The sequence below is a fragment of the Lemur catta genome, chromosome 6 (genome assembly GCF_020740605.2).
Source record: "Lemur catta isolate mLemCat1 chromosome 6, mLemCat1.pri, whole genome shotgun sequence".
Taxonomy (NCBI): domain Eukaryota; kingdom Metazoa; phylum Chordata; class Mammalia; order Primates; family Lemuridae; genus Lemur; species Lemur catta.
The window spans coordinates 4,834,144-4,862,064 of record NC_059133.1 but is presented as its reverse complement, the minus strand read 5'-3'; the positions used below and the strand labels follow the sequence as shown (position 1 = coordinate 4,862,064).

Sequence of the window (27,921 nt, the reverse complement as noted above, 5' to 3'; positions counted from 1 at the left end):
GCTCAGGGGAAGGCAGCGCGGAAGGAACTGTGCGCTCAGGGGAAGGCAGCGCGGAAGGAACTGTGCGCTCAGGGGAAGGCAGCGCGGAAGGAACTGTGCGCTCAGGGGAAGGCAGCGCGGAAGGAACTGTGCCCCCAGGGGAAGGCAGCGCGTGGAAGGAACTGTGCGCTCAGGGGAAGGCAGCGCGGAAGGAACTGTGCGCTCAGGGGAAGGCAGCGCGTGGAAGGAACTGTGCGCTCAGGGGAAGGCAGCGCGTGGAAGGAACTGTGCGCTCAGGGGAAGGCAGCGCGGAAGGAACTGTGCGCTCAGGGGAAGGCAGCGCGGAAGGAACTGTGCGCTCAGGGGAAGGCAGCGCGGAAGGAACTGTGCGCTCAGGGGAAGGCAGCGCGGAAGGAACTGTGCCCCCAGGGGAAGGCAGCGCGTGGAAGGAACTGTGCGCTCAGGGGAAGGCAGCGCGTGGAAGGAACTGTGCGCTCAGGGGAAGGCAGCGCGGAAGGAACTGTGCGCTCAGGGGAAGGCAGCGCGTGGAAGGAACTGTGCGCTCAGGGGAAGGCAGCGCGGAAGGAACTGTGCGCTCAGGGGAAGGCAGCGCGTGGAAGGAACTGTGCGCTCAGGGGAAGGCAGCGCGGAAGGAACTGTGCGCTCAGGGGAAGGCAGCGCGTGGAAGGAACTGTGCGCTCAGGGGAAGGCAGCGCGTGGAAGGAACTGTGCGCTCAGGGGAAGGCAGCGCGGAAGGAACTGTGCGCTCAGGGGAAGGCAGCGCGTGGAAGGAACTGTGCGCTCAGGGGAAGGCAGCGCGTGGAAGGAACTGTGCGCTCAGGGGAAGGCAGCGCGGAAGGAACTGTGCGCTCAGGGGAAGGCAGCGCGGAAGGAACTGTGCGCTCAGGCTCTGGGCAGTTTAAGGACAAGCTAGTTGTTGTGTCCCTTGTGCTGCCACCTGCCAGAAACCCGGGCCTGGCCTGCGGCTCCTTTAGGATCCTTTAGGTTCACGAGTCCCTGAAAGCGCGTCGTGTTTCCTCGCTGGAACGTGACGCCTGGCCAGTCTGCGGCCCCGTGTTTGAGGTCCGCGGTTCCGCGGCTGCCGGGAGACCTGTCTGCATTAACCGCTCTCGGGATCCAAGTGCCTCTTCTCCAAATGGCATTAAAGGGCTGGTTCCTGTGCACACAGCGATTTGCTGCTGATCTCGTGCAAACGTTAATAACCCACACAAGCACCTCTCGTTCATAATCAGCGACCGGCATTGCTAGCGCGCCCCACCATCCTCCCGCGCGTGTTCAGCCATGTCCGAGCGGCCGCTGACGACTCTCTGTGTTCTTGTTTGCAGGATGATGATGGGCCGGTTCGGTGAGTAACACCGGGGCTGGTGGTTGTGGCGGTGGGGGGCTGAGGCGTGTTGGGGCTGCCCCGGGAAGCCCCGGTGTTGACGTGTGCAGGGGGAGGGAGTCCGGTGGGTCTTGCTGCGCCCAGCAGTGCTGGAATCCTGGGGAACGTGGGTTGGTTTCTCAGAGCCGCGGGGGCTGGGTGGCGCTAGGAAGAGCAGGGTGGGAGGCTGGGTGGGCAGCGGAGGAGCGGGGTGTGCCTGGGATGTGGCACCTGCTCCTGCTGTTGGGGACTGGGGCGGGAGGGAGGCGGGGTCAGCCCAAACACGGGGCAGGACCAGCCGGGAGAGACGTTCCTTGTGGGATGGACGTCATGCATGTATTTCCTACCTGAAAATCACCGGTTTAGCAGACTTTTTAGAGTCAGGCAGCTGCAGCAGAGGTCCCGGCGGGTGACCTTTGGCCTGCCTCTTCACCTCTCTGCCCCTCATCTGTGAAATGGGAGCGTGAAGGGCTCTGCCTGGCAGGGCAGCTGAGGGACCCTGAGCACACATGAGCCCTGCTCAGCCTGGCCTGGCCCTCCTTAAGTGGGGTGTTCAGGGACTGTTCCCGAAGAGGGGGTGATGATTCCCTCTCCACCCTTCCCCCAGATGAAGCCTGGGACCCCGTGTTCATCTCAGCAGGTGGAAGCCCCTGGCTGTCAGCCTGGGCCGGGCTCCCTGCTGTGGGAGTGTCACGAAACAGAACGCACGCGAGCCCCCCAATGCTGTGTTCCCCATGAGCAGGGAGGGGAGAGCCGCTGTTAGAAGGAAAAGTGGAAACCAGGTAGAAGTTCCCCTGCCAGCCCGAGCTGCGGGGTCCTCTGGGTGGGGTGCCGCCTGCCCTGAGTCCCACAGGGTGAGGAGGGGTCGGCTTGGCGTGGGGCTCTGTGACCCCACAGGGCTGACAGCACACCACTGTTGTCACATACAGAGAACGGTTATGGCCCAAGTTCTGCAGGTCTTGAGTTGAGAAAATGCAGTCATTTTGTGTCCCTAAGCTTTCTTTAGTAGATCTTAAGCTGTGCTGGGAAAATTCACGGGCTTTCACGATATATTTTCTTAAGGAGCAATTCAGCCCCTTTTAATGTCTTTATTATTAAAAAACAAACAGAGGAAGAGGAAAGGGCAGCCTCCTGTTCACAGCTGCTGAGGAAGCAACTGCGGTAAGGATGCCTGTGCGGGGCATCCCCCCGCCCTGTGTCTAGGTGGGGGCCCGGCTTAGGGGTGCAGGGCTCCCCTCTGTGACCGCCTTTCGTCCTTTCTGCACGGAGGAGGCTCAGATCCTCCTAGGTGTGAAGATGACAAGAGCGTGGGACCCCAGAGTGGTTTGGGGCCATCTCTGGTTTTCTGTGCAGTTGTCACCTGTGTGTTTGGTTCAGGTCTCGTTGGGGGTTTAGGGAAATCTAAAGAGACTCAGTTCAGTTCGCTTGGGGACACGTGAGCCTCGAGCTGTGTGCAGCACCTGGGCCCAAGGGAGCAGAAGGCTGGCTGGGGACTGAGCTTATAAAACGCAAACAGGCCATTAGTCAGTGACGGGCAATTAGTTCCGCCCCCGGCTTTGCCGCTGCTGCTGACGCAAGCTCTGAAGTCTCCTGGTTACCCAGACCGGCACCCTCGGGCCCGGCAGGGCTTCTGGCCCGGGCCCTCACCCGGGCAGCAGCGGCACGTCTTGTGGCTCCTGTCCGTGTCACTCACCCCTTCCAGCCCCCGTACCGTGCCAGGACTTGGCCGAGACACCTCGACGGCGGGAGCCGTCTCTTCCCTGGCGTGTGTCCCCCAAAGCAGCTAGTCCCGGGCCAGGGTCTGCCTGCGGCAGATCCCAGACGTTCCAGGAGCCCCCAGAGCACCAGGCAGACCCTCCTTGGCGAAAGTCTGGGCTTTGCTGGGAGCTATGTCCTGGGCCTGGGTTTCACCCCTGAGCACTCTGAGCCAGGGAGGGACAGGGCTCTGCTCTGTCCCCCCCTGTCCCACTGGGGGAACGGGCACCCCCGGCCCCTCCTGGCCGCATTGCTGTCCTGGCCGAGGTGGGCGAGGAGGCTTTCCTCTCCGTGGAAACGAGTCTCAGGGGAGCTGGGGAGGTTGCAGCCTGGTCTCCATGGCAACGGGTTTGCTGGTTGCCTCTCCTCTCTGCAGGCGGCCCTGCCCCCTCCCCAGCTTCGCTGGCCCAGAGCCCCTTCCCGAGGTGGGAGGGGGAAGCAGGGGAGGACACACTTTCCTCATCCCCTCCTGCCTCTCCCCTTCATGGCTCTCCCGTTGCTGCCAATAGAGCTTGTTCTAGAAACTCCAGTTTGCTCTCACTACCCCTGGTTCCGCACCTTCCTCACCCCCTGGGTGCAGGGGCAGCCAGCTCCTGAGCCTGCTCCTGGCTTTCTTGCACCTCCCTTTGTGCCTTCTGTCCCCTCTGCCTAGAAAGCCCGCCCTCTTCCCACCCCAGCAAGCGCCGCTCAAACTGCAGGGTCCCCCAGCCCTTGGTCGGTGGGCTCCAGACTCAGGTGCCTGCAGGGACCAGGCCGATAACACGAGAGGAAAGCAGCTAGATTATAAAATGATAAATGGCGGCTGCCCCTGGGGCACCCCAGCGAGCCTGCACCCCACCCCAGGGCAGCTTGCTGAGGCCAGGTGGGCGCCGAGGCCCACTGTTCCTCAAGGGAAGCCAGATGTTCAGGACTTTGGACAAATCTTCCAATTTAAAATATGTTGACTCAAACCCAAGCTGAGCATTCTTGTGGGTTGAACTTGGGCAAATGCTGGCACACTCTGGTTGGTTTGGTCCTTCCCTGGGCTTCTCTTTTCCGGCACTTCCCGGTTGTGCCACACAGTTTACCCCTCCCCGGGCCTCCTCCCCAGCCTGGGCCCTTCCCGAGAGAGAGTGGAGCTGCTCCTTGTTTATCTCTGGCTGGCCCTAGAGCCTACAGAGAAGTCGGGTCAGGGGGCCCTTCGGGAGGGAGCTGCCAGGAGCGGGCTTGTCCCTCATGCACCGCCTTGCTAGTTCCTGCACCGGTGGTGGGCTCGGGCGGTCGGTGCTCCCGTCGGTGCTCCCACGCTCGGGGACGAAGTGGATTTGCAGAGAAGCATTTGCCCAAAGTCACTAGATTTTAAGTCAAGCAACCGGGATTTGAACCTGGATCTATTTTCCTTCCCAAGGCTGAGCCCACCATAGGGGTGCAGGAAAGGCTTGCCCGGGTTCTGTGGCCAGAGCCCCCGGCCCCTCCCGGCTGTGTGGGCCGAGTGACAGTGCTCCGGTGCCCCGGGTGCAGGTGAGCGCGGCCTCCCTGCTTGGCACGACTCCGCCAGCCCAGCGGTGGCCCAGCTAAATATACCCCGGCTGACGTCAAGCGCTCTTCTGCTCCTGGGGTTTTTCTTATGCTGCATTTAAAGTTCGCGTATTGCTCTGTAAAGATGTAGCTTTTTTCCTGGCCCCTTGGCAGACTGTCTTATTGAAATAGTCTGACTTAGATGACTATAAAAATAATTCACAGCCGCCGCGTTAGCAAAGCTGGCATGTGTCAGGAGGGCGCATTCTGGTCAGCGTCGGTTTATTTAGGTGAAGGAAGCTTCCTTCCCCTCCCCCTCAAACACGCACACATGCACACACACACTTTCCTTCTCTCCCTTCCTCGTTGTTTCTCACCCCTTCCCCCCACCCCCACCCAAGGCCAAGGAAGGGCCACTTGGGCTGGGCTGGGGGTGTGCACTGCCTCATGGGGTCCTGGCCCTTGGGCACCAAGCACTTTCTTTTGGGGGCATGGAAGGGCCAGGAAGCTTCCTGGTGGGGGTCTCTGGCTTACTTGGGCCCAGCAATGGCCTTCTGTTCCCTTTTCTCCCTGCTTCCCCCTCCTTCAGACTGGCTACGTCCCTGGGCCACCCCTAGAGAGGTGGGAAAGTCTTTCTACCCGACCCCACCCTGTCAGGGGGGGCTCCCCAGTCCCCCAGGGCTCTGTGTTGGGGTTTGGGCCCAAACCTTGGCTGGTGACAGGGCCTCTCTGCAGGTCTCTGAGCACACGCTGCCCCAGGAATCTCAAGGACAGGGGGCCAGGGGCCCTAGGTCCCTTCCACATGCCCTGGTGCCACATCTCTGGCTCCATCCTGGAGACCTGAGCCCTCTGATTGGGGTCCAGGCTGCAGCAGTCTCTGTCCCATGTGCCTCCATGTGACCACCCCCATGGTAGCGGTCAGCTCAGGCTAGAACCAGGCACCTGCCCCAGTCCGCCCCAGCCCTCCTCCTCCACGGGGAGCCTTCAGGGCCTCGGATTGGAGAGGGGATGTGTTATTCCTTGTTAATCTGGAGGGTGCCTGCATGGCAGCTGGAGCAGGCCAGGGCTCACTGGAAGAAGGAAGATGGGCAGCAGGGAGAGGTGAGCTACCCATCCCTGAGGACACCCCTGTGGAGGTGGACGCCCCCGGGAGGACTGCTGTGGACAGATTCTGGAGCATTTGTTCAGAGCACCCTCTGCCGACCCTTTGCCGTTCTAGGAGTCAGAGACAGGGCAGGGAAGAAGCGGGACAGCAGTCCCAGCCATGAGGGGTGACGGTCCAGCAGTTGCATAGAGAGATGTCATTTCACATAGTGACAAGTACTATGCAAAAAGTGCACCCGGGTAGGAGGACAACAGTGGGGGCAGGTGCCTCTCGGAGGAGGTGAGGTCCGAGAACAACCCGAAGGAAGCCAAGCAGTGTGGGCAGCAGGTGCAAAGGCCCTGAGGCGGCACATGTCTGGCATGAGCAGGAGCAGCTGGAGGGCTGGGGGGGGCTGAAGTCGGGGAGGGTGGTTGTACAGGAGGTTGGCACTGAGCTGGGGGAGCCCATAGGGTTGGAGAGTTTCGGTTGGGCTGGAGGTGGGGAGACGGGGAAGAAAGGATCCAGGCTGCACTGCAAAGGGCTCCTCTGCCTGCTGGGGAGGATGGGTGAGCAGGGGCTCAAGCTGCTCCCAGGTGAGGGGCGGCGGGGGCGGGAGTCGTGGGATTCACGGACAAGATTTGCTGGTGGACGAGCAGCCTGGGAACAGGGAGAATTCAGGATGCCTAAGTCCTAGGAGGTGGCCAGGGCAGACGTGCAGCTGCCATCACGTATTTCATATGAAAAGCTAAAAACCGAGTGAAAAGGAACCTCAGCAGCGTCCAGCCCGAGCTTTTATTGTATTGTTCGAAGCGTGCTAGCCTCCTTGGCTTTGCCCGGACGTGCCGTGAGAGGCAGCCTCAGCCCTGGCAGGAACTGAAAGGATTCCAGGCAGGCGTGCGTGTTGAGGCCGGACGTCCCAAGGGGTCAGGAGCTGGCAGGTCCCTGGACGGCCGGGGATCGGGACAGTGCCGGGTGCCTCCATAAACCTTCTCTCTTTGCATGTCCTCAGAGCGGGACGCCTTCGACACGCTGTTTGACCACGCCCCGGATAAGCTCAGCGTGGTGAAGAAGGTAAGTGGTGGTGCTGTCCTCTGGCTCCGGCTCCCTGGCAGCTCGGCGCCTGCTGGGAAGGAGGTGGGGAAGTGTTTGGAGTCTCTGAAATGTTTGCCACATGGATTGAAATGTAATTACAGTCAAAAACCTAACTACAGTGCATAAAATTAGCGCCTTTTAACTCAACATCTCTGCTCCCCGGGCATCCCCTGCCCACCCCTTCACTGCTGTTAAGTGAATTACCGAGCAGCAGTTCATTCTGACTCGAGGCCATTTCTCAACGTGGAAATGTGTTTCCGCGTGTCAACCTGCCGGCGTGCCGGCCTCATTACCATGAAGCTGCATCGGCAGCCTGCCGGGTACACAGGCAGGCCGGGTGGCAGAACTGTCCTGTCCCTGGATTTGGGCTCCAGACAGAGGACGGGGCATTACCGGCCCAGGCGGCTGCTGGTCAACGTGTGGGTGCAGAAGGATGCGGGAACCCAGGCTCCGGAGCCGGGGCCGGGAGCGACCAGCTCCCGGGGGTCCTGCGGGAGGACTTGTTTCCACCCTCTGCACAGGGGGCTTGCGGACGTCCCATTCGGGGAGGCCACAGCGGGGCGGATGCGTGTTTCTCCGCTGTGGCGTCCAAGGCGCACTTGTTTCTGCCCATGGCCCAGGGAAGGGAGTGCAGGCAGCCTCCCCAGACGGGTTTCTTAGTGCAGGACGTGTGAGAGCTTGCTGTGTGCCCCTCCACGAGGGGGTGTGGTAGGAGGTGTTTCCCAAACTGGTTTGTTGAAGGCGGGATTTATCTCTTACTCTGGGGGTCGAACACATGCGTTCCCATGGAACCCACTTTTGGAAAGCAGTTCAGGCTCAGATAATGAGGTCGTTAGATCTTGCAAGCATTTTGCAAAAGGCTGTTGGAACCACGGTAATGGTCCTTCTGGGATGGAGCCGTGTTGGAGTCCTCAGGTCACGCGTGACATACTTGGAGCCTCAGAGTCCCCCACCCTCCCCTGTCACATCTGACCCCAGGGATCCTGACAGAATCAGTCCCGTGGATGAATCTAATCCAGCTCCCTCACCAGCTGTGTACCAGCCTCAGTTTCCCCATCTGTCAGGTGGAGACACAGACAGTACCTGCGCCTTACGGGCGCTGTGAGGATCAGCTGGGGTCCTGTCTGTGCCAGGGCTCGTGTGCAGTACAGGGTCACTGATAGCGCTGGACATGATGTGGCTTTCATCTTTCAGTACGTAATGATGTTGATTCACTTTTTGGAAAGACACCTTTTGGGGGGTGGGGCCACCAGCAGGGAACAAGACAAAACCCTGTTATCTGCTGACGGCTTCTGCCCTCTGGCCTGCCCCTCCACAGCCCCCGGCCACCTCTGCAGGTCTCTCCTCGGACCACCCACTCCTAACGCCCTCCCCTCCCCTCCCCACAGAGGGTTCTAGATGTGCCTGGCTGCCCACTCGGCCCACGCCCAGCTCCCCCAGCCCACGCGTGGGCCCAGCTCAGATGTCCCTCTGCCGTGCCGTGTGCCCAGGAGACCTCCCTGCAGCGAGCGCTTCCCGCAGTGCCATGTCCCCTGCTGTCGTTCCCACCGTGTTCACAGAGAGTTACACCGTGGGCTCTTCAGGGAGGGAGGGGCTCTCGCAATCTTTGTGTCCCCAGCACCAAGCACATGCCTGGCATATAGGAGGACATAAACTTGGGTAGAATGAGTAAGAAATCATATCACCTTGGGGGGTGGGTGGTATTGAGTTGCCATTAAAGTTAGGCTTGATTGCCAACAGGTTACAGGTGGCAGGTTTTAAACGGGCAGCGAGAAGCCAGTGCCCCTCGGTACACATGTAAGAGGCTTGGAAGACCCCTGCAGCCCGAGAGAAAGCCCCGGATGGCTCTCTGTCCCCATGTCCTGAAAATGCAGTGGGTGTATCTATCGGGGCAGCCATTCCCACTCAACTTTCTGAGTGTGCCGTTCAGGGTTACATCTAAGACACATTTAGAAATTTAATTTTCCTCCCCTGACAATTTTATCTTTCTTAAGAGCACGGATCGTTCCTCTATGATTGCTAACCATGGCACACGCGCGCCTGGGTTGGAGAACAAAGACGAGTGTTTTCTCCTCCAGCCGGGATCGGCGCAGGTGCCGTGCCGCCGGCACTAAGGCTGCTGTAAGGTCATCGCATTTGAAACACGGGCTTTTTATTTTAGCAAATAAAGGAGGTTGTGGGAGCGTCTCACAGTGCCACGCAGGCACATGCCAGACCTGCTCCACCCGACGGACTGAACGTCGTCACTGACGCCGCCTGTGTCTCTTTGTCCTCCCAGTCTCTCATCACCTTTGTGAACAAGCACCTGAACAAGCTGAATTTGGAGGTGACGGAGCTGGAGACCCAGGTATGCAGTGCATCCAGCTTCCGCTTGAAGGTCATTTGTCCTCTGTTATTTTCAGGCAGCGTTTTGCTCCCAGGCGGGGCCTGTGAACAGCGCAGACACCAAGCTGTTCATCTCCCGTTGTGCAGCCAGAAAGAGCGCTGTGCCCAGCCCCCGTGGCCTGTCTCAGACCCTCTGTCCTAGTGTCCAGGAGCTGCAAACTGAGTGTCTAAAACAACAGAAATTTGTGTTCTCCCAGTTCTAGAGGCCGGGAGTCCAAAATCCAGGCTGTGGCTGGGTTGGTTCCTTCCAAGGCTGTGAAGGAGAGTCTGTCTCAGGCCTTCCTCCAGCTTCCGAGGTTTTTCTGACCGTCTTTGCTGTTGCTCAGCTCGTAGACACGTCCCTCCGATCTCTGCCTCCGTCTTCATGCGGCATCTTCTCGTGTGCACGTCTGTCTGTCCCAGTTTCCTCTTTTTATGAGGACACTGTCATGTTGGATTAGAGCCCACCCTAATGACTTACTCTCAGCTGATTATACCTGTAAAAGCCTTGTTTCCAAATCAGGTCACAGGCACAGGTTTGGGGGTTAGGACTCCAACACACCTCTTTTGGGAGACACAGTTCAACCCATAGCGCCCTCCAAGGCTCCAGCCCACCCTAACACAGGGCCTTTGCATGGGGAGGTCCCTCAGGTCTGGAATGTTCTGTCCCCTCTGCTACTGCCCTCCCTTGCAGCTCCCGCACTGTGGCTGGAACCTAGCAAATGCTCCATAAAATGTCCCTCCAGTGAGCGAATACAACATATTTCTTTTGCAGTAAGTTTATCGAGTAAACTCCTCACCCCCAGCCCCCACTCAAAGCTAAGGTAGCCTCATGAAAATATGTTTTTGAGCACTCAGCAAGCATTAAAGACAAAATATAATTTTCCCAGGATTAGCTGGGTGCAGGAATTTGGAGTCTTTTGGGCTCTCGGTGCGGCTCCTGTAATGCACAGCTGATCCTTCTTAAACCCCAGGCGATTGCGTTCATTCCTTTCTCTTTCTTTAACTTTTCTCATTTGCTTTTCTAATTAAAAAAGTAATTCAGGTTCATCGTAGAAATGTCTGAAAATGCAGATAAGCAAAACAAATAAAAATCATCTGTAATCCCATCAGCCAGAGATAACTGCGCAGAGGGTTTTATGCAGCTAATCGTGGGCAGCATGGGTCTGTATTTGAAAGCGTAACAGTCCGTTTTTAATGTGTCTATTTATTTGTGCATTGTTTGCAAACACGTTTATCATCCTTAGCGGTGTACTGATGTCGCACATTTAGCCTCTGATTATTTGCTGTTTGATACGTTAACAGTCCAGGAGTACACTGGGTGCAAAGTGAAAATTCTCCTTTCTTCTCTGCTATAATCCCGTCCTAGCAAACTCTCCAGAGGCAACCTGCTACAGTTAAGGGGCAGATGTGTGTTTCTCTAGATATTTTCTGTACATAAATGTATTTTTTTAAGGACAGTAGATCATACTGTCAGCCGTTTTGTAATGTGTTTTTGTTGCTGACTATATTGTGGGCATCTTTTTGTATAAGATAAGGAAAGAGTGTGTGTGTGTTTCTGTGTGGTCCTTTTGCTCGTCTGTCTGTCTTGTCCCTGTTACTGGGAAGGGTGTCTCCTTGCTGGACGGCTGCACCAGACCCAGTTAAACCAGAGCTTCATGACTGGACGTTTTCTGCTCTGGTCGGTGGCAGCACGTCGGCGTCTCGGCACACGGCTATTTGTGCCCTGTCTGTTCCCCAGCCAGAGCCTGGAAATGGCGTCGTCAGAGCAGAGGCTGCATCGCCAGGAAGGCTGGGTGCGGTGGGGCGCTGGCACTGCCGTGGGGCGTGTGCACACTCCGCTCCCTCGCACCCACCAGCGTCCCCACCGCGCATCTCAGAGCGTCGTGGACGGGGACGCTAAACTCAGATTTGCGTTTATCTTTATTTGCTTAATACCTTCAGTCTTTTTTTTGCCGTCATACTCTGCAGACTCTTCAATGTATTTTTAATCCGCGGTCCACCGGAAAAGACCACTTGCCACAGAAATGCACAGAATTATTTTCTCTTGTTGCAAAGGAATTTGGGTATTTTTATAAATACTATATACCATTTAGAAAGACTATAAATCACTAAATTCTTAATGGCCTGGGAGTCAGAGAGGCCCAGGTTCAATTCCTGTTAGCCTGTGTGCTGTGTCTGTGCATTTTCCCTCCTTTTAAAAACCGTTTTTCCCTGGGGACAGCCCCTAGCCCTGTGGTATCGGATGAATTTCTCAGCCTCTCTGAGGTTCTCTCCACAAGTCCACAATGGGGACAGCAGACATCGTGAGGAGTAGTTAAAATCTGTGAAGGCAGGGCTTGAGACATCGTGAGGAGTAGTTAAAATCTGTGAAGGCAGGGCTTGACAGGAGGCTGGCAGTGCTAGTCTTGGGTCCCCTGCTGTGGGCCTCTGTGCTCTGCCCGGCCCTCGCCCTCTCATGGCCCCGCCTTGCTGTGCCTTCCTCTCTGTGTGGCCATCTCTGCCACATCCCGGTGTACCAGGGCGGGTGAGAAGACACCATGACCCGAGGCAAGAACCTGCTGTCACGGCCTGTGGGTGCAGCAGCACGGCTGCCCCGACTTCCCCTGCAGTGGCCTGGGTCGATGTCCTCACTCAAGCGGCAACTCCTGGCTCCCTGGGAGTGAGTCCCTGGAGACATGATCGCTGGTCTCTTTGGGCGCCCGCTAGTATCACTCTGGGGAAACGCCAGTGCACTGGACCAGAGCGCTGCCGGCTTTACGTTTCTGTGCTGAGTCACATATATGTTTTTTAAGAACCCTTCTGATGTCCTTAAAGAGAGAAGAAGGTAGTTTCTTCATGTGGCCTGAGCCTGAGGCGTGTGGCAGGCAGGCCAGGCGTCACTCGTGCACCCTCTGCCAGCTTGTGGGGTCCAGGGCTGGGCTCTGGCGGGGCCCTGGAGGATGGTGGCCGACTTGGGGTTGCCTTACAGCTCAGGTTTTCTAGCTGCTGTCCCCTTCTAGGGGACACGGCTTTGAACATGGGATGCTTGTGATTTTGATTTTGCATCTAAAGATATAATCAATGGACATTTGAGGAGCTGCTGTTAGTTTTAATAGGACGCCCTCCCGTCTGCAAGTTCTCATTCTATTCACTGCGCATTGCCAGTCCCAGGAAGCCCCTCGGACCTATCCAGTTGTCCTACCTGAGAATCTTCTGGACCAGTGCGGACCAGTAGAACTGTCTGTCGTGAGGGACGTGACCTCTAGCTGTGCTGTCCAGCACGGCAGCCACGGGCCCCGTGTGGCTACGGAGCACTTGAAACGTGGCCCGTGTGACTGAGGAGCTGACTTTTGTATTTTAGTTTTTTAGAAAACTCAAATTTAAGAGTTGTGGACATTGGTCATGTAGCAAAGTGAGTGTGTTTAGCATGACTGAACTGTGCACCTAAAAGTGGCAAAGGTGGTGAATTTCATGTTGTGTATATTTTACCTCAATGTAATTAATTAAAAATAAATTAAAAAGCAAAATCAATGTAAGCCAGACAGAAACAGGCAAATGCCGTAGGATGCCACTCACGTGGGCTCCCAGAGGAGTCGGATGCACAGCCAGGACGTGGGACGGGGTGCAGGGCAGGGGGAGTCGGTGTTCGCTGGGTGCAATTTCCACGTGGGGGGACGGGGTGTTCTGGAGGTGGGTGGTGCTGACGGCAGCGCAGCAGGGTGAATGTGCCTGGTGCCACCGAATGCTGCACTTAGCAATGGTCAGGTGGCAAATTTCATGTTATGTGTATTAAAAATCACAATAAAAAAGAATAAATCAGCAACATTCAAACAAAAATGTTTTAATTTAAATGGCTGCATGTGGCTGCGGCTACCCAATTGGACAGCAGTTCTAGGCCTCTGAAGGTCTCTGCTGGAAGGCAGTGGTGCTGGCCCACCTGTCCCTTCCGCTCCCTGCGGTCACTCCTGCAGCTGCCACCAAGCGCTCCCTGTGTGCTGGCCGCCGGATCCCTGAGGGAGCCCTGAGCAACGGGAGCCAGTGTCATCCCCAGGGACAGTAGCTGGGGGACAGTTGCAGGTCCACGGTCCTAACCAGGCAGCCGCCGCTCAACCCCACACACTCATGTTGGGCCTTCCCGGAGCCCTGTGAGTTAGGCCACGCCCCCTGCTCTTGCTTCGTGTGGGTGGGAGCCGAGTCCCCTTCAGCCCCAGGTGCTTCCCTGCATTCCAGGTCCTCCTGCCGGAAAGGAGGGATGGATCGTTTTACTTTGAAATACTCCCCCCACCCTGGGTTTGTGCAGAGTACTCACCGGCCCCGCACACGCCCAGAAACGTCACCGAGTGTCTGTCCGCAGTTTGCAGATGGCGTGTACCTGGTCTTGCTCGTGGGCCTTCTTGAAGACTACTTCGTTCCTCTGCACAACTTCTACCTGACCCCGGACAGCTTCGATCAGAAGGTACGTGCGTGGCCTCTGTCCTTGGTAGTGGCCCAGAAACGCTCGTTGAAACACGGAGCAGGGAATAATTCCGACAGCTCCTTCTGCAGCCCAGCTGCAATCTTCAAAAATAAGATTTGCACGAGTGATGTTGCAACTAGATGTCACTCTCGGTAGGAGAAATAAGACACCCATCGGCAGTACACGGCACATCCGGTTTTTGTTTGGTGCGTTCTCTTCGGGGTCTTTTCCACGGGACTATGTAGTTTTTGACACGTGGTCAAATGTCACTGGAGCTACACACCCTTCCCCTGCTCTGCCACAGATGTCACCTCTGGTTTTCCCTGATGTCACACGAGCTTCCTGAGCACTGTTTCTGCAGTGGCCCAAGGTCCCAAGGAGTAGTTCTGTTGCCTGTGTCTTCCTGCTCCACACTCTTGGGCAATGAATTTGTGTCTGTTTTTTCCCTACTCAAACAATAGGGCATCTTCTTGATTTTATGTGTGCATATATATTTTTTCCCTTTTTTTTTTTTTTTTTTCCGTTCCTGTGGGTGGTTTTCTTAGGAATGTTTCTCAGATAGGCTTGCGTGAGTCAGTCCTTCAGACCTGGGCTGGGCCCACCCGCAGTGCCACCGTCTTTGCCGTCTGCCGCCTGCCCGGGGCCTCCCGTAGTTAAGCCTGCCGTGGTGGTATTTAGCGCATCGCCGTCAGAAACTTGGCTGTGGACGGGCTGGATTGCTGTGGACTCACAGGCGTCTGTCATTTTATTTTCCCAAAGTGCTAGACCCGTGAGTCAGGGAGGCAGACAGTGTAAGCCGGTGGCAGCAGCCAGAGAAGCAGCAGCAAATGGGGCCAGTGTTTATCAATCTGCCCACTTCTGGCACCTTGCAGGCGGGGTGCTTGTAGCCAAGTGTTGTTCCTGTCTTGCCCGCTGAGATAGAATCAGAGCAGATGAGAGAGGTCTTGGCACGATGGGCCCACGTTGAACGGAGAGCGCGCACGCACGCAGGGAGCCGGCAGGACCGTGCGGAGCTCGGCGGGAGTGTGGGGGCCTGAGCTGCTGTTCTGGAAATGACAAGACAAGTCGGTGGAGAAGTTGGCATTTCCAGGCCTGCACGCGCTGACTGCAGAACCCTTGTTTTGGAGATATCTTCTCTTTGTTCAAACTGATAAGAAAACAGGGGCAAGAACAGTGGGTTTAGCCAGGAGATCTAGAACTGCTTTCTCTCCAAGGCAAGGCCTTGTACAAATGGCAGAGGCGTCCTTTTCCCTTTGAAACGGGGATCAAAGTCCTTGTCAGCTGCTGCCCCAGCCTCGAAGGCTGAAAAGGCCTGAGTCATCCGCCTCCACCTCTGAACGGGAGCAAGGACGGGAAGGCTATTTTAGGGTACAGCACGCAGCAGCCCTTGTCCCTTCGCCCTGGTGCAGGAGAGCCTTGGGTCCAGCGTGGTCTGCGGGCAGCTGGCGCTCTGTCCTCGGAAATGCCGCTGGTTCTCCCCGGCCTCATGGCCCCCAGCCCCGCCTTCTCTTCCCTCCCCCAAATAGGGCTAGCGCCTGTGATGTTTGTAATCTGCCTCCTGGTCCTCACGCCCCCCAGGCAGGTGGGTGGTCCCCGCAGTAGAGGACTGACCCACTTTAGCCGGGCCCAGCACCTGTGTGCCCGGCACTGCCCGCAGATGGGACAGTGGCAGCACCGTCCAGTAACGTCTCCCGTGGGCGGAGGCTGCGAGGCAGCAGCCCCACGTGGCTCGGAGGAGGGACTGAGGTTCAGTGGGCAAAACCCGTGGTGCATCATGAGCCACTGTCCCCAGGCATGGAGGTGACTTGTTTTTAAACAATTGCATTAGACTTTTTTTGTTTTTTGAGACCGGGCAGCTGACACCGTAGTTTCTTGCTGACAAGAAGGATCCTGTGGGCAGGACCACGGCATTTTGTTTTAAAGCGACCGTTTGAGTCTCACTCTGTGTTGGCCACTGTGCTGAGCACCTCGCGCCCCCGATTGTCATTCTGCGAGCTCTGCAGACTCCAGCTGTCTGTGCATTGCAGTGTGTCCCAGAGACTCGGAGGTCAGCCCTGGAAGAAGATACTAGAAGGGGCTTTGCGGTTTCAGGCGCTTTCCCGTCTGTCTCCACAGCCTGCTCCCTCACGAGGAAGGGAATCTCAGAAAGGCTGAGAGACCAGCCCAAGGCCACACAGCCAACAAGGGCAGGGCAGGGAGAGTCCACTCCGGTTCTGGAATGCCCTGTTCTTTTGTCACCTGGCCAGGTTTTCTAAAACCCTTTGAACTGCAGAGAGAAAGGATCTCAGGGCATCCTACCTGTGTGGCTGGTTCAGAATGGGGACGGACGTGTATGGCCTGGTCCCCACCAGCCTCGGGGAGTCCCACAGCAGTCACAGGTGGGGGGTGAGCTCCGGCCTTGTCAGGAGCCAGTTACCATCCATTGCCCTGTGCAGGATCCGGGGTGCAGGGGAGCGTCTCTGCCAGGCATGATGGGTTGTTGGGGTTGGAGGCATGGCCCTGAGAGGTGACAAGCACAGGATGGCGGTCATTTCCTTGCTGGCATCTCCTCAGACTAGGAAGAAAGCAGAAGGGAGATCTCGCTTCCAAACCAGTTACTATCGAGCCGAGTAGCTGCGGAGGAACGGGGCTTGGGGCCTAGTGGGCTCCCCCCGAGCTGCTCTGTCTGCGGGCAGGGGCTCGGTCAGGGCCACACTTGCTGTCCTCGGGCGGTGGGTGGTAGGCGGCCAGGGGAGGGCAGCAGCTCGACCCCAGCGTGGACTCCTTCCTCGGCAGGTCCACAATGTGTCCTTCGCCTTTGAGCTGATGCTGGACGGAGGCCTCAAGAAGCCCAAGGCTCGCCCCGAAGGTAACGCCCTGACGCTGGGCCCCTGGGAGGGACACAGACCAGGACTCAGTGGTGACCAGAAGGCTGGACGTGTCGCCTCCCGGATAGGCCCCGAGTGGCTCATGGCCAGGCTCCACCGACCCCAGCTCTTTGTTCTCATTCTGGGGCCAGGAGGACCCGGCCGGTGGAGCTGGTTCCTCAGTAACCGCTTGACGTTGAAGGACGTGGCCCCGGGACTGGTGCCTCTCCAGGCGGCCACTCGGGCTGGCAACGCTGTTTACTGAAGCTTAGTGAATGGCGGGTTCCAGATTCCCTGGTGCTCAGCAAAGGGCAGTGCTTGGAGCAGGGACTTGGCCCGTTCACCTCTGTGGTCTGAACTGTGGGGTGGAGGCCAGTGGAGCCAAGGTGAGGGGTCACCTCACTGTCCCTGCCTGACTCATGTTATGTTACCTGTGCCAGGATTCTCTAACTCGATGGAGCATCAGGGTCCTTGGCGGGGGATTCTCACTCGGTGCTCGGGGGCAGTCAGGCCTGGCGCTGTGTGTGGCAGGGCCTGTGAGCCCCTGCTGGAGAGCTGCAGGGCAGAGCTGAACACTAAAGGCTCTGATAAGTCCTGTGGGAAGAAATCTCTTGGCCTCCATCAAACCCTGGGCCACGCAGGAGGGGCCCAGAGAACCCAGACACTGGTTTAGTGCCCATGGGCACCCCCTTTTGCTATGGCCCCCTCCCCAGCCCCACTTTTCCTCCTGAGCGCCCCCATGGTGGTGTATGAGTTGGGGGAGGCTGTGATGCTTCCCGCACCCCCTGAGTGGAAGCCCTGGCGAGCAGGGCTCTGTGCCCTACATGCCTGGCCGTGAGAGCAGCGCCTGCTCGTGCCTGCCCAGCAGTATGGGGCAGGGAGCACTGCGGTGTGGCCCGGGTGGCCCGTCAGGGAAAGCGCCGTGGGAAAGTGGAACCAGGCCAGAGGCAGAGGGGCCGGCCCAGGGCACACAGCGAGTTCCGCAGCCTCTGGGGCAGGTCCCTCGGATGTCCCGGGGGCCTGCGGCCAGCCCAGGCAAGGGGCCAGGCTGCCCTGCTGTGTTCGTTAGCACCTTCGCTGGGCTGGCGCCAAGCGGTGGAGACTCTGAGCCGGTCCCAGTCGGGCCTCGGACTTTGTGCTGCTGCAGGGATGGAAGCGCTTTCCCTTCTTCCTTCACAGCCAGCTAAGGAGTAAGAATCAGAGATGACAGAGATGATGGTGATGTGGAGAATGGGGGCTGAGCCCACGGCCTCCCTGACACCCTCCCCCCAGTCAGAAAGACTCACCAGGGTCCTCGTGCCGGGGAGCCGCGGTGGAGCAGGCCTCACGCCCGGAGCCCGCTCCTGGCTCCCCAGGCCCCGGCCCTGGTGGGTCACCCCTGTACCCTCTAGTGGAGGTCCCAGATACCGCCCCAGGACGGCCCCTTTGCTGGGAGAGAGACTTGTCCTTCCCTGGAGTCCCACAGGGGCCGGAGGGTGGGGCAGGCGCTTTGAGAGCACAGAGGGACGCCTGGCCCTGGGCTGAAGCTCATGGGGTCACAGAACAGGATTCCTGTCCTTGGGTGCAGGTACCCCGTGGTGGCTGTGGTTGGTGGGGGTCTGGGGAGCCTTGGGAGTGTTGTGTTTTGTCTCCTCGGCGAGGCTCTCGAAGCCTCGAAGTTCTCCAAGTTCAGACCTGGCGGCTGCTGAGCGGGGGCGTCCATCGGTGGCCGGGCCGCCTGGCTGCTCTCCCTGCGAACCCGCCGTGAGGCCGCGCGCCTCTGAGGGCACCGCTGCTGCCCCTCGCCTGGGCCGCCTCCGGCCGGCGGCCATGCCCTCCCTCTCCTACTGCCCGCTCCGGGCTGCACCGTCCTGGGCGGGGGGCACAGCGCCCGGCAGCCCTTACAGGAGGGCGAGTTCTCATCCCGCCAATCGTCTCTCTGTTTCCTTCTGCAGATGTGGTGAACTTGGACCTCAAATCCACCCTGAGGGTTCTTTACAACCTGTTCACCAAGTACAAGAACGTCGAGTGACGGAGCAGCAGGCCGGGGGGACAGTTTCCCAGCAAGAAAGACAGAGTCTGTCCGTGCCTGTGCCCTCTGGGGAGGTGCCCAGGCTCCTGCTCCCAACTGTGTGATCACCACCCCCCACCCTGCCTTTTCTAATGTTTTTTTTTTTTTCTTCTTCCTTGGTTGTTCTGAAACTCCTTTCCCTGTGATTCGCGGTGGTGAGGGCCTTTGAAATGCAGGGTTCTGAACGCCAGTGTCATCTTCGAGGCTTCACTAGTGTCATCTTCGAGGCTTCACTAGTGTCATCTTCGAGGCTTCACCTCACCTCCTTCCACGGACGCTGAGTCAGGTGTCATCTGCCTTGACCAAAAGATGAAAAGGAAAAAAGCCCAAATCCCGACCCTCCGCCGACTGAGAGCCACCTTGTTTCCGCCCGCTGGCGCAGTGAGCGGTCACAGGCGTTCAGAAACGCACCGTCAGCTTCGCAGGAACTCGGGCTTTAGGTGTGATCTGAGCGTCCACCCCGCAGTCCTATTGTTTCAATTTGGCTTTTGCACAAGGAGCAAGACCCAGGACAACCCAACTGCCACGGTGCACGAGAGGAGCGAGCGGCCGAGGGGACTGGGCGTGGAGTTGGCTCTCAATGTGCTACTGAGACAGCTCGTGCCAGAACTCGCCCGTCTCAGGGGCCCTGTCTGGGAGCGGATGCATTTTTAGAAACTTTAAAAAAAAAAAAAAGAGGGGGCTGTGTTGGTTTGCTAGGGCTGCCGTGACAGAGCCGCAGAGTGGGGGCTCAGACAGGGGAAGTTTGTTTCCCACGATCCCGAGGCTGGAAGTCAGAGATCAGGTGTCGGCAGGGCAGGTTGCACCGGAGGCCTCTCTCCTGGGCTTGCAGACGGCCGCCTTCTCCCGGGGTCTTCACGGTCGTCCCTCTGCCTGTGTGTGTCATGCTCTCCTCTTCTTACAGGGACACCGGCCCTATTGGATTAGGGTCCACACCAGTGACCTCATTTAAGCGTAATTAACCTCTGTAAAGGCTCTAGCTCCAAACACAGTCACATTCTGAGGGTCTGGGGGCCAGGACTTCAGCACGTGAGTTGGGGGTGGGGGAGGACAGTGCAGCCCACAGATATGGAGCGTTTATCTCACTGTCCTGCAGCCCTGAGGGCGTCTCCCTTTAGGCCACCTATAAAAGGAAATGGCGGTTCACCCCTCCCTTCCCCGGGCTCTGGGGAAATGGGCATCCCGTCGGCTGCATGTTCTGGGCTGGCTCCCGGGTCTCGGCGCACCCCCCCCCCACATCCCAGCTCCACGCCCACCCTGGGGGGCACCCACTGCAAAGGGGTCTCCTTTCTTGAGTTCTTCGCAGCGAGAAGGGCCTTTCTGATCTCGAATGTTCACCTTCCTGCTGTAGATCAGAGCTTCTAAGTTGCTAATATTAAACTGAATGCCAACTGTAAAATTTTAGAAAACAGTTTAACATTCTCCCTCGGTTCCGGGCGTTGCAGGCTGGGGACGGGTTCAGGACAGCCGTTTCGGTGGAGGTGGTTCCCAGCAGGGGAAAGAAATAATTAAAACAGCATTATGGCTTCTCCTGCGGGATGCAGTGACATTAAAGAACCACATTGACAAAATAGCCGGGACTGGAACATTCTGTGCTGTCTTCGTTGTGTGCACAGAGTCACAGCAACCTGGAGCCGGTGGAGTCGGATCTGCCTGCCTTGTTCACAGGTGGGCTTAGCGAGGCCCGTGTGTCCCTGGGGGATCAGGATTTGGAACAAACACAGCTGCAGATTTTCAGCCAAAATGGGCAGTTCTGGCCCATTCCGTGCCGTTGAAGGGGAGGAGAAGATTTGTCTGGGAGGGGCTTCAGTTTCCCAGGGTGGCCCTGGCAGCCCCCATCTGGCAAACTCAAGTCCAGCCTCTTGCCAGCTTCATGCCCTTCTGTGTCTCAAGTAAAACGATGAGAAGAATAAGGTCTGTGGGGGACTATACACAGGCACTCTGCTTCGCAACAGGGACTGTTCAAAGCCGTGATTCCAACAAAGGATGGGATCTCTCTTTTTGTGGAGAGGGGTTCTCTGTCGCCCAGGCTGGAGTGCAGCTCACTGCAGCCTCCACCTCCTGGGCTCCAGCGATCCTCCCACCTCAGCCTCCCCAGTAGCTGGGGCTACAGGTGCCCTGTTTGGATGAGATTTTTTTGTCCAAATTTCTTTCCAGTTGGTTCAGAGGTGTGGGTGTGGGCCCTCTTGGGCCTGACATGTCTCATTCTTCTCCCTCCACGATGGGTTCAAATCCAAACTCGATGCATCAGGGCCAGTTCCGAGACAGAATTTGGGATCAGCTCTGCTGGGGTCAGCTCTGCTGTCTTCTCCCGTAATCGTCCTCGGTTCCCACTGGCTCGGGAAGATAGTTGACGGGACATGAGGCTCGGGGTGAGATGCTCCCTACCCACGGCCCTGGGTTCTTAGTTCAGGGAAGTTCTGGACCCTTCGTCCCCATCTGACACCACGTTTTCAGTGAATTGTTCTTCTCCGAAGAGGGCCCCTGGCCCATAGGAACCAAGGGAAGGCACGATCGTTGTGTCCGTCCGTGAGGGCCGAAGCCCGGCAGCCGCGGCACAAGGAGGTCTTGGGTCTGCAAGGCCTGAGTGGACGGTCCGGCCAGGGCCAGAGCATTTGCCGTTTGTCCTTCTCCGTGTGACGTGTCTCTGGACCCCCCCGCTGGTTTGGGGAGTCCACTTGCAGCTTGGGTTCCCCTTTGACAGCCACTCAGTATTTTGCAAGCACTGAGCCCAGAGCCCCACCGTGCCCCATGTCCTAATTGGATGTCACAAAGAGCAATTTTGTTTTAAAGCGACTGAACCCTTCCCCCTCCCGTTTTGGGTGCTGACATTTTACTGCCTTTGTCATTGTTTTAAGCAATGTTTATTTTGGATTTCTGGATACTAAATAAAAGCCACTAAAACCCTGGCCATGCTGCCGGCCAGGCCCGCCCACCGACGGCAGGAAGCCAGCGCTGCTGGGGAGCCGGGCACGTCCTAAGCAAGAGGTGTGGTTGGGCAATGCTGCGAGGTGTCACAATGTGCTGTTATTTATTCCAATAAAGAACTCGTGAGCACAGGGCCGTCCTCTGTCTTTGTTTGGCTGCTATTTTTATCTTTCGTGGTCGTTGGCGGTGCCAGCCCTGGGCTAGGTGCTAGGGCCGTGGGAGTCCATGCAGCCGGGCTGCCTGTGAGCTTCCAGTCGCGCAGGGAAGCGGCTGAGGCTGAGGCTGTGGGTGCCCAGGTGGGACCCCGGGGCAAAGAGGGCGGCAGAGCCACCACTACAGATGAGTCATGAGGAAGAGATCAGGGCGACTCTTGCTAGGGGCACAGGCCAGAAGAAGTGCCCCTGCAGGGCGGTGGTCTCCTCCTTGCTCTTTGGAAGGGACGTGCAGTCTCGAAGCCCTGCATGCAGACTAGCAAGGCCACTCTCGACTGTGGGGTAGGGCCCCTGTGTGACCAAGGTGGTGGCCTAACCTTTTTGTGTTCCATGCTGGCCCTGCCGTAAACCCTTCTGGGCAGAAGTCGTGGGATGCTTCGGTGCATGGAACTTTAGGAAATGGTCTTACGACTTATTCCAGGACGGCCAGCCTGCAGAGAAAGGCAACAGTGCCCATTTTTAAACAAACTAAAAATTATAAACTGGCTGGAAAGAACCTGGGCTTTGGAGAAACTCCCGAGTTTGGATCCAGCTTTGTCACTGTGACCGCTGGTGAGCTAATTAGCCTGAACCTTCCAGCTCAGGGTTCTGAGGCACAAATTCAACCCCCCTCCTTCGAAATCAGCCATCCTCACCCAGGGCTGACTCTGCCCCTCGTGTCTTTGGCGCTGTGTGCAGACAACTGGGGTGGACACAGCTCAGGGGGCAGGTGCTCCTGGTACGTGGCAGGGGAGGCCCGGGCTGCTGTACAGCATCCTCCCAAGCACAGGACAGGCCCCTCCCCACAGCAAAGGGTCATCTGGCCCCAAGTGTCCACTGAACCTGCTGTGGACCGCCAGGTCAGTGAGCCAACCTGTCTCGACCTGTGCCTTGATTGGCTGGGACTCACCTGTTACGTCGATGAGGATGAAACACTGTCCCCTCAGGTGCCCGTGCTTGTTCTTTGAGGCCAGCAGTGGTGCATAAGCTCCCAGAGGTCTTCTCGCTGGTCCTGTTCCGTGGCCAGTCCTTCATCAAGAGGTGGGTGGGAAGCCTCCTGGGCCTGAGGGGTTGTAGCCAAGACCTCGTACCCCTCCGTTCCCCGGCCCTCTCGGACTTAGGTGGGCCGTGTGGCTAGTTCTGTCAGCCGGGACGTGGTCACCCAAGGTTCAGCACCTGCCACATCGCCTTTACGGTGCACATCACATTCAAGCACGTAGCCCTTGGTGCACACCGGCATGCATTTCAAAACATGTACCAGGATTCTGGTGTCCTGGATGTATTGGCTCTAGATTTTTCCCCAAAATTAATTCCTACAATGTGTTGACAAGCTGAGCCTGAAACTGTGCCACAAAGCAAGGAAGTGTAGTCGTCCGTGGTGTCTGGGGGTTGGATCCAGGAGCCCCGTGGGTAGCAAAACCACGGATGCTCAAGTCTCTGACAGCAAGTGGAGTAGCATTTGCCTGTGACCTACACACATCCTCCGTGCATGTTAAATCATTTCTAGATTACTTAGACTGTCTGACACAATGCAAATGCTAAGTAAATAGTTGTTACAGTGTATTGTTTGGAGAATAACGGTAAGAAAAAAACTCTGTACATGTACAGTACAGGTGCAATTTTTTTTTCAAATATTTTCAATCTACGGTCAGTTAAATCCACAAATGTGGAGCCCGAGGATGTGGGGGGCTGACTGTGCTCAGAGAATGACGGGGACATGTCAACAGGACATAGGAGCTACAAGTGTCCATATTTTCAATAATTTGAGCATCAAAAGGAATAGTGGAGTGTAACACATTGAATTTTTTAGAAATCTGTGCATTTATAGTGATACTAAACAAGGATGAAAGGGAGGACTTCATTTTTCTTTTAACATTTTATTTTTATATAATTTCAAACTCTGAAAAGTTGCAGGAATAGGACAGAGTTCTGTGTTTACCCAGATACCCATAAATGTTAACATTTTTGCTTTGTCCTCCTTACTTTGTATCTTATCTGCCTCTCTGCCTCTTTTTCTCTCTCAATATAATAATTTCTTTATACACACATTTATGGATTGATATATATCTTTCCTGAATCTTTGAGAGTAAGTTGCATGCATTCTACCCCCTTTAAGACATTCTCTTACATAATCTCAGTACAAGTGTCATTATCAGGAAATAACGTTGATACAATAGCATCATCTAATCTACAGACCTTAATTATATTTTTCCAGTTGTCCCAATAATGCCTTTTATACAGCAGTGTGGGGCATGAGCTGAACCAGCTGTCATGTGTCTCCAGGCTCCTCTAGTCTGAAGTGGTTCTTCAGTCTTTCTTTATGTTTTGTAACATGGCATTTTCCTTATGATTAGACTCAGGTTGTGCATTTCTGGCAGAAAAGTGTGACCTGCAACCGGGAGAAAGATCAGTAGTAGAAGCAGACTGAGAAATGACAGAGAGGCTGGATCCTACAGGACAGCTGACCTGGCAAACATTCATGTCATGAAAGATTGTTCTAGACTAAAGGGCTCTCGTGAGACTTAACAACCAAATGCAATCACATGTAATATGTGATCCCCAATTGAATTTTGGAGAAAAAAAGACTGCTATAAAAGACATTTTTTTTGAACACTCGTGGAAATCTGAATATGGATAAAATGTTAGAAAATATTATATCAATGCCAATTTTCTTGGGTGTCATATTGGTACTGTGTTAGGTAGGAGAATGTCCTTGCTTTTAGGAGATACATTCTGAAGTGTTTAGAGATAAAGTGATATGATCTTTGCAATTTAATTTTATTAATTTTTTAAAATTTTAATTGTAAAATACACATAACATACAATCTACCATCTTAACCATTTTTAAGAGTACAGTTCAGCAGTATTAGGTACATTCACGTTTTTGTACAACCAATCTTCAGAACTCTTTTCATCTTGCAAAAGAGAAACTCTATGTCCATTAAACAATACTGCCCCATTCTCCCCTCCTGCAGCCCCTGGTAACTGCCATTCTGCTCCTGTGTCTGAATTTGCCTACTCTGAGGTCCCATCTGAGCGGAACCCTGCAGTGTTTGTGTTTTTGTGATGAGCTTACTCACTTAGCGTAATGTCCTCGAGGTTCATCCTGTTGTAGCAGTCAAAATGCGCTTCCTTTTAAACGCTGAGACTCCATTGTATGTATATACCACATTTTGTTTATCCCTGCAAACTATTTGTATATGGCAAACTATATTTATATTTCAGAAAAAGTGAAAAAGAAGCAAATGTAGTAAAATGTTTTTTAACAAAACTTGTATTGAGATTTCTGGGATATAAATGTAATTTATGTGTTTCCTAAATAAACCTTGTACAAAAAAAATCACATTGTCTTGAGAGAGACATACATTTTGTAGGTTTGGGTATTAAAAACCAAGAAGCATTACCAGGAAAATATTAACCCAAGAAATACTCATATATGTGTGTGTATGTGCATGTAGGTATGCGTGTGTATATGTTTATGTATATGTGTGGGTATGAAACACAGCAAGTAAGAAAATATGGGTAATTAATTGTTAAGTCCTCCGCCAGAGAACTTATGCAGGCTGGAGGCATGATAGCGTATTGCCCTCCCTACCAGGTGAATGTTTAACTTCTGTGCTTGTTTCGATAGAGAAAAATGCGTTTGCTAGCTCAAGAGCTGTACGCAGGGAATCGAGGGCTCTGAAAGAAATCGCTTTCGGAGCAGCTGCCGCAATTGGAATCCCACTGATTAGAATTTCCAAGTTCCATCTGTCTCTGCTTGGGCAAAAGAGGTGCTCTTGCCCGTCAGTGAGGTTTTGCTTTTCTTTCACCGTTTTGTTAGGACCAGGGTGCTCAGGACACACCACTCGGCCTCTCCCACAAGCGTCTCCTCCCCCCAGGTGAACAGCCAGTATGGGAGCTCTTGTCAGTCGGGGAGGTCGGTGAACTGCCCCAGGTCCGTCTGTCATGGTGGCCCAATTCAGCCCTGTGTTGAACTGACCTAGACTTCCTCTGCTTTTTATTGAGCAGGGCCTTTGGAGGCTGCCCCTCTGTTTCCGCCCCAAGGACTCGGGGAGCAGTTAGCCGCAGCCTGGCATCCCCGTGGCGAGACCTTGCTGTGTGTTGCTCTGGCCCCTTCCTGTTACAGCCGCCCTGCCCGATGTGGTGCATTTTCTGCAAAAATGCTATAATTTCCTTCCCTCTCCATACGCCCTTGTGCTGTGAGGATTCTTAACTGGGCTTGCAGTGCTTGGACTCACCTGCATGTCAATTGTTCCAATTCTTAGGGTCCCTCTCTGCCCCTCAACAATGCCCCGCCTCTCACAGAGGCGGCTTGGCGAGGCTCGGGGTGTAGTCTGTGCTGCGATTCCACACCGTGCAGGGTTAGATCCTGCATCTGATTCCAGCTCCACCAGCCCTGCGGCCCCAGGAGATAAGAGATTCTTTTAGGTCTATCGCACACCTCCCTGGCACTCTGAACATAGCTTACACTGAGGATTTAAAGCCGCTCCTTGTTTTAAACCCTTCGGTGTGATGATGAAGAGTGGCCTCACCCCGCTGTCCTTGGCTAACCCACGCCTGTGTTGTGCATGGAAACCACGACTCAGTCTGCCAAAGCCGGGAATTTAACAGGCACTTAGTTCCGAGTGATTACAGGTAATTATTTTGCCATGATGTGCTGTGATCTATTAGAACTCCATTCTCGGATGGCTGTGAGGTCCTCGCTGCCTTTAACTCGACCAGAACAGGTACCCAATCCCAGGTTCCTGGCCTTGAAAATGTGTTGCCTGCGACGGTTTCTGGAAACAGATTGTATATTCATCAGGGTTGGGCCACAGATGCCTAGAACACTTCAGGTGTCTGGAGTAGAAAAGAATCTGATACAGGAAGTGATGGGATTCCCCAGCCGTTGGAAGGCCGGGGGCGACTCCTCCAGCAGGTCCTCTCGGAGTAACACTGCAGAGCCGGCCCGGGAAGGAGGCCCCTGGCTGGGAAGCTGCCAAGTGACCGCCGGCTCCGGAAGTGTAATTCCTGGGCTTGTCCGTTCACTCCCAGCTCCACCGTCCACTCTCTGTCCTGGCCTCTGCGGACTGACCTGTGCACTTCCTCGCCTCTGGCGTCCAGCTGGGTGTGGTTGGGGGGAGCCCTGGCAGGAGGGAGAGAGGAAGGCGGGGGTCTCTTCCTTCAGCTCTGCCCCTCTGCCGGGTCGCCACGGGCTGGCTGTGTCCCCACCAGAGGCCACAGCTCCTACCCAGCGCTCTGGGTACCCACTCCTTTGCCCCTGTAGGCTTCAGAGTTGTAACAGCTCCCACACGTTGTGAGCCTGGGGGTGCAGCACCAAGTCCTCTGGGTGCCCTCAGCCCAGCCCCAATAGTCCCTGTATTAAACCCTCTTCAGTTACAGCCCTGGAATGTGCCGTCTCTCTGCTGCTGGGACTCTGACTGATGCACCTGCTGGCTGTGATCCAGGGCACAGAATCCACCACCAGCACCACTGGGTCGGAAACCAGGCTGAGCCTGCTCCGCCCACCCTAGCAAAATGGCCCTGAGCACGGCTGCTTCTGTCCCTGCCTTGTCACAAAGCCCAGTCTCACGTGGGTGCATGGGCATGGCAGAGACTCAATCACGTGCCTTAGTTTCTTTTTTTTTTACATGCCTCAGTTTCTTTCTCTGTAATGTGAGTATGAGAGTTATACCTACCTCACAGGGCAGGTTCCAGCAAAATTAAAGCCCTTAAAATTACGTTTGTGTCATTGTCAGTGACTCTATAAATATTAGCAATAGTAACTACTAATTTTTGTTGTTTTCATAAGTTCTCATAAACAACCCGACTTTCCTGCTCTCACGCACCCCTCACCCCTGCTTCCCTCCTGATCTGGCCACTTCTGCCTGATCTGTCAGAGAGAGAGGGTGGACAGCTTCGTGGTCACCCAGCATGTCACCTGTTGCTACGGAAACTCACAATTTCTGCCTGGATCGTGAAGATTCAAGCTCGAGAGACAGCTGGGGTCTGAAGCGCTCCCTGCCTGTCCACCGTGCTGGGGTCTCTCCGTGAGCTCCTCCAGGCCTTTGCATATGCCAGGTTCTCACGCCTCTCTTCAACCGCTAACTCCTATTCAGCCGCCAAGGCCCCCTTCTCTTCCAGAAAGGCTTCCTGCTGCCCTGGGCAACAGTGGCCGCCGCTCCTCCTTCATGGAGCCCACTCTGTGCCGGGTGTTGTCCTAGGCACGGCAGGTAACAGTGAGTAAGAGGGGCCACGTCTGATGGGGAGACGGGTATTAAACACCCACTGACCGACTCGCTGAACCCACAGTGGCGCGGCTTTAAGTGCT

At 55.9% G+C, this 27,921-nt stretch overlaps 1 protein-coding gene across 2 annotated transcripts in view; it reads left to right on the top strand.

Moving 5' to 3' along the window:
- The window catches only part of PARVB (parvin beta), a 90,403-nt gene extending 68,853 nt beyond the window's left edge, over window positions 1-21,550 (top strand). For both annotated transcript variants that reach the window (XM_045552828.1, XM_045552830.1), the window contains exons 8-13: window positions 1,326-1,345; window positions 6,709-6,770; window positions 9,070-9,138; window positions 13,492-13,593; window positions 16,369-16,441; window positions 18,374-21,550. In XM_045552828.1, coding sequence (XP_045408784.1) covers window positions 1,326-1,345; window positions 6,709-6,770; window positions 9,070-9,138; window positions 13,492-13,593; window positions 16,369-16,441; window positions 18,374-18,450 — 403 coding nt within the window. In that variant the 3' untranslated portion in view covers window positions 18,451-21,550. The remainder of the gene's footprint in view (window positions 1-1,325; window positions 1,346-6,708; window positions 6,771-9,069; window positions 9,139-13,491; window positions 13,594-16,368; window positions 16,442-18,373) is intronic.
- Window positions 21,551-27,921: the final 6,371 nt, after the last annotated feature.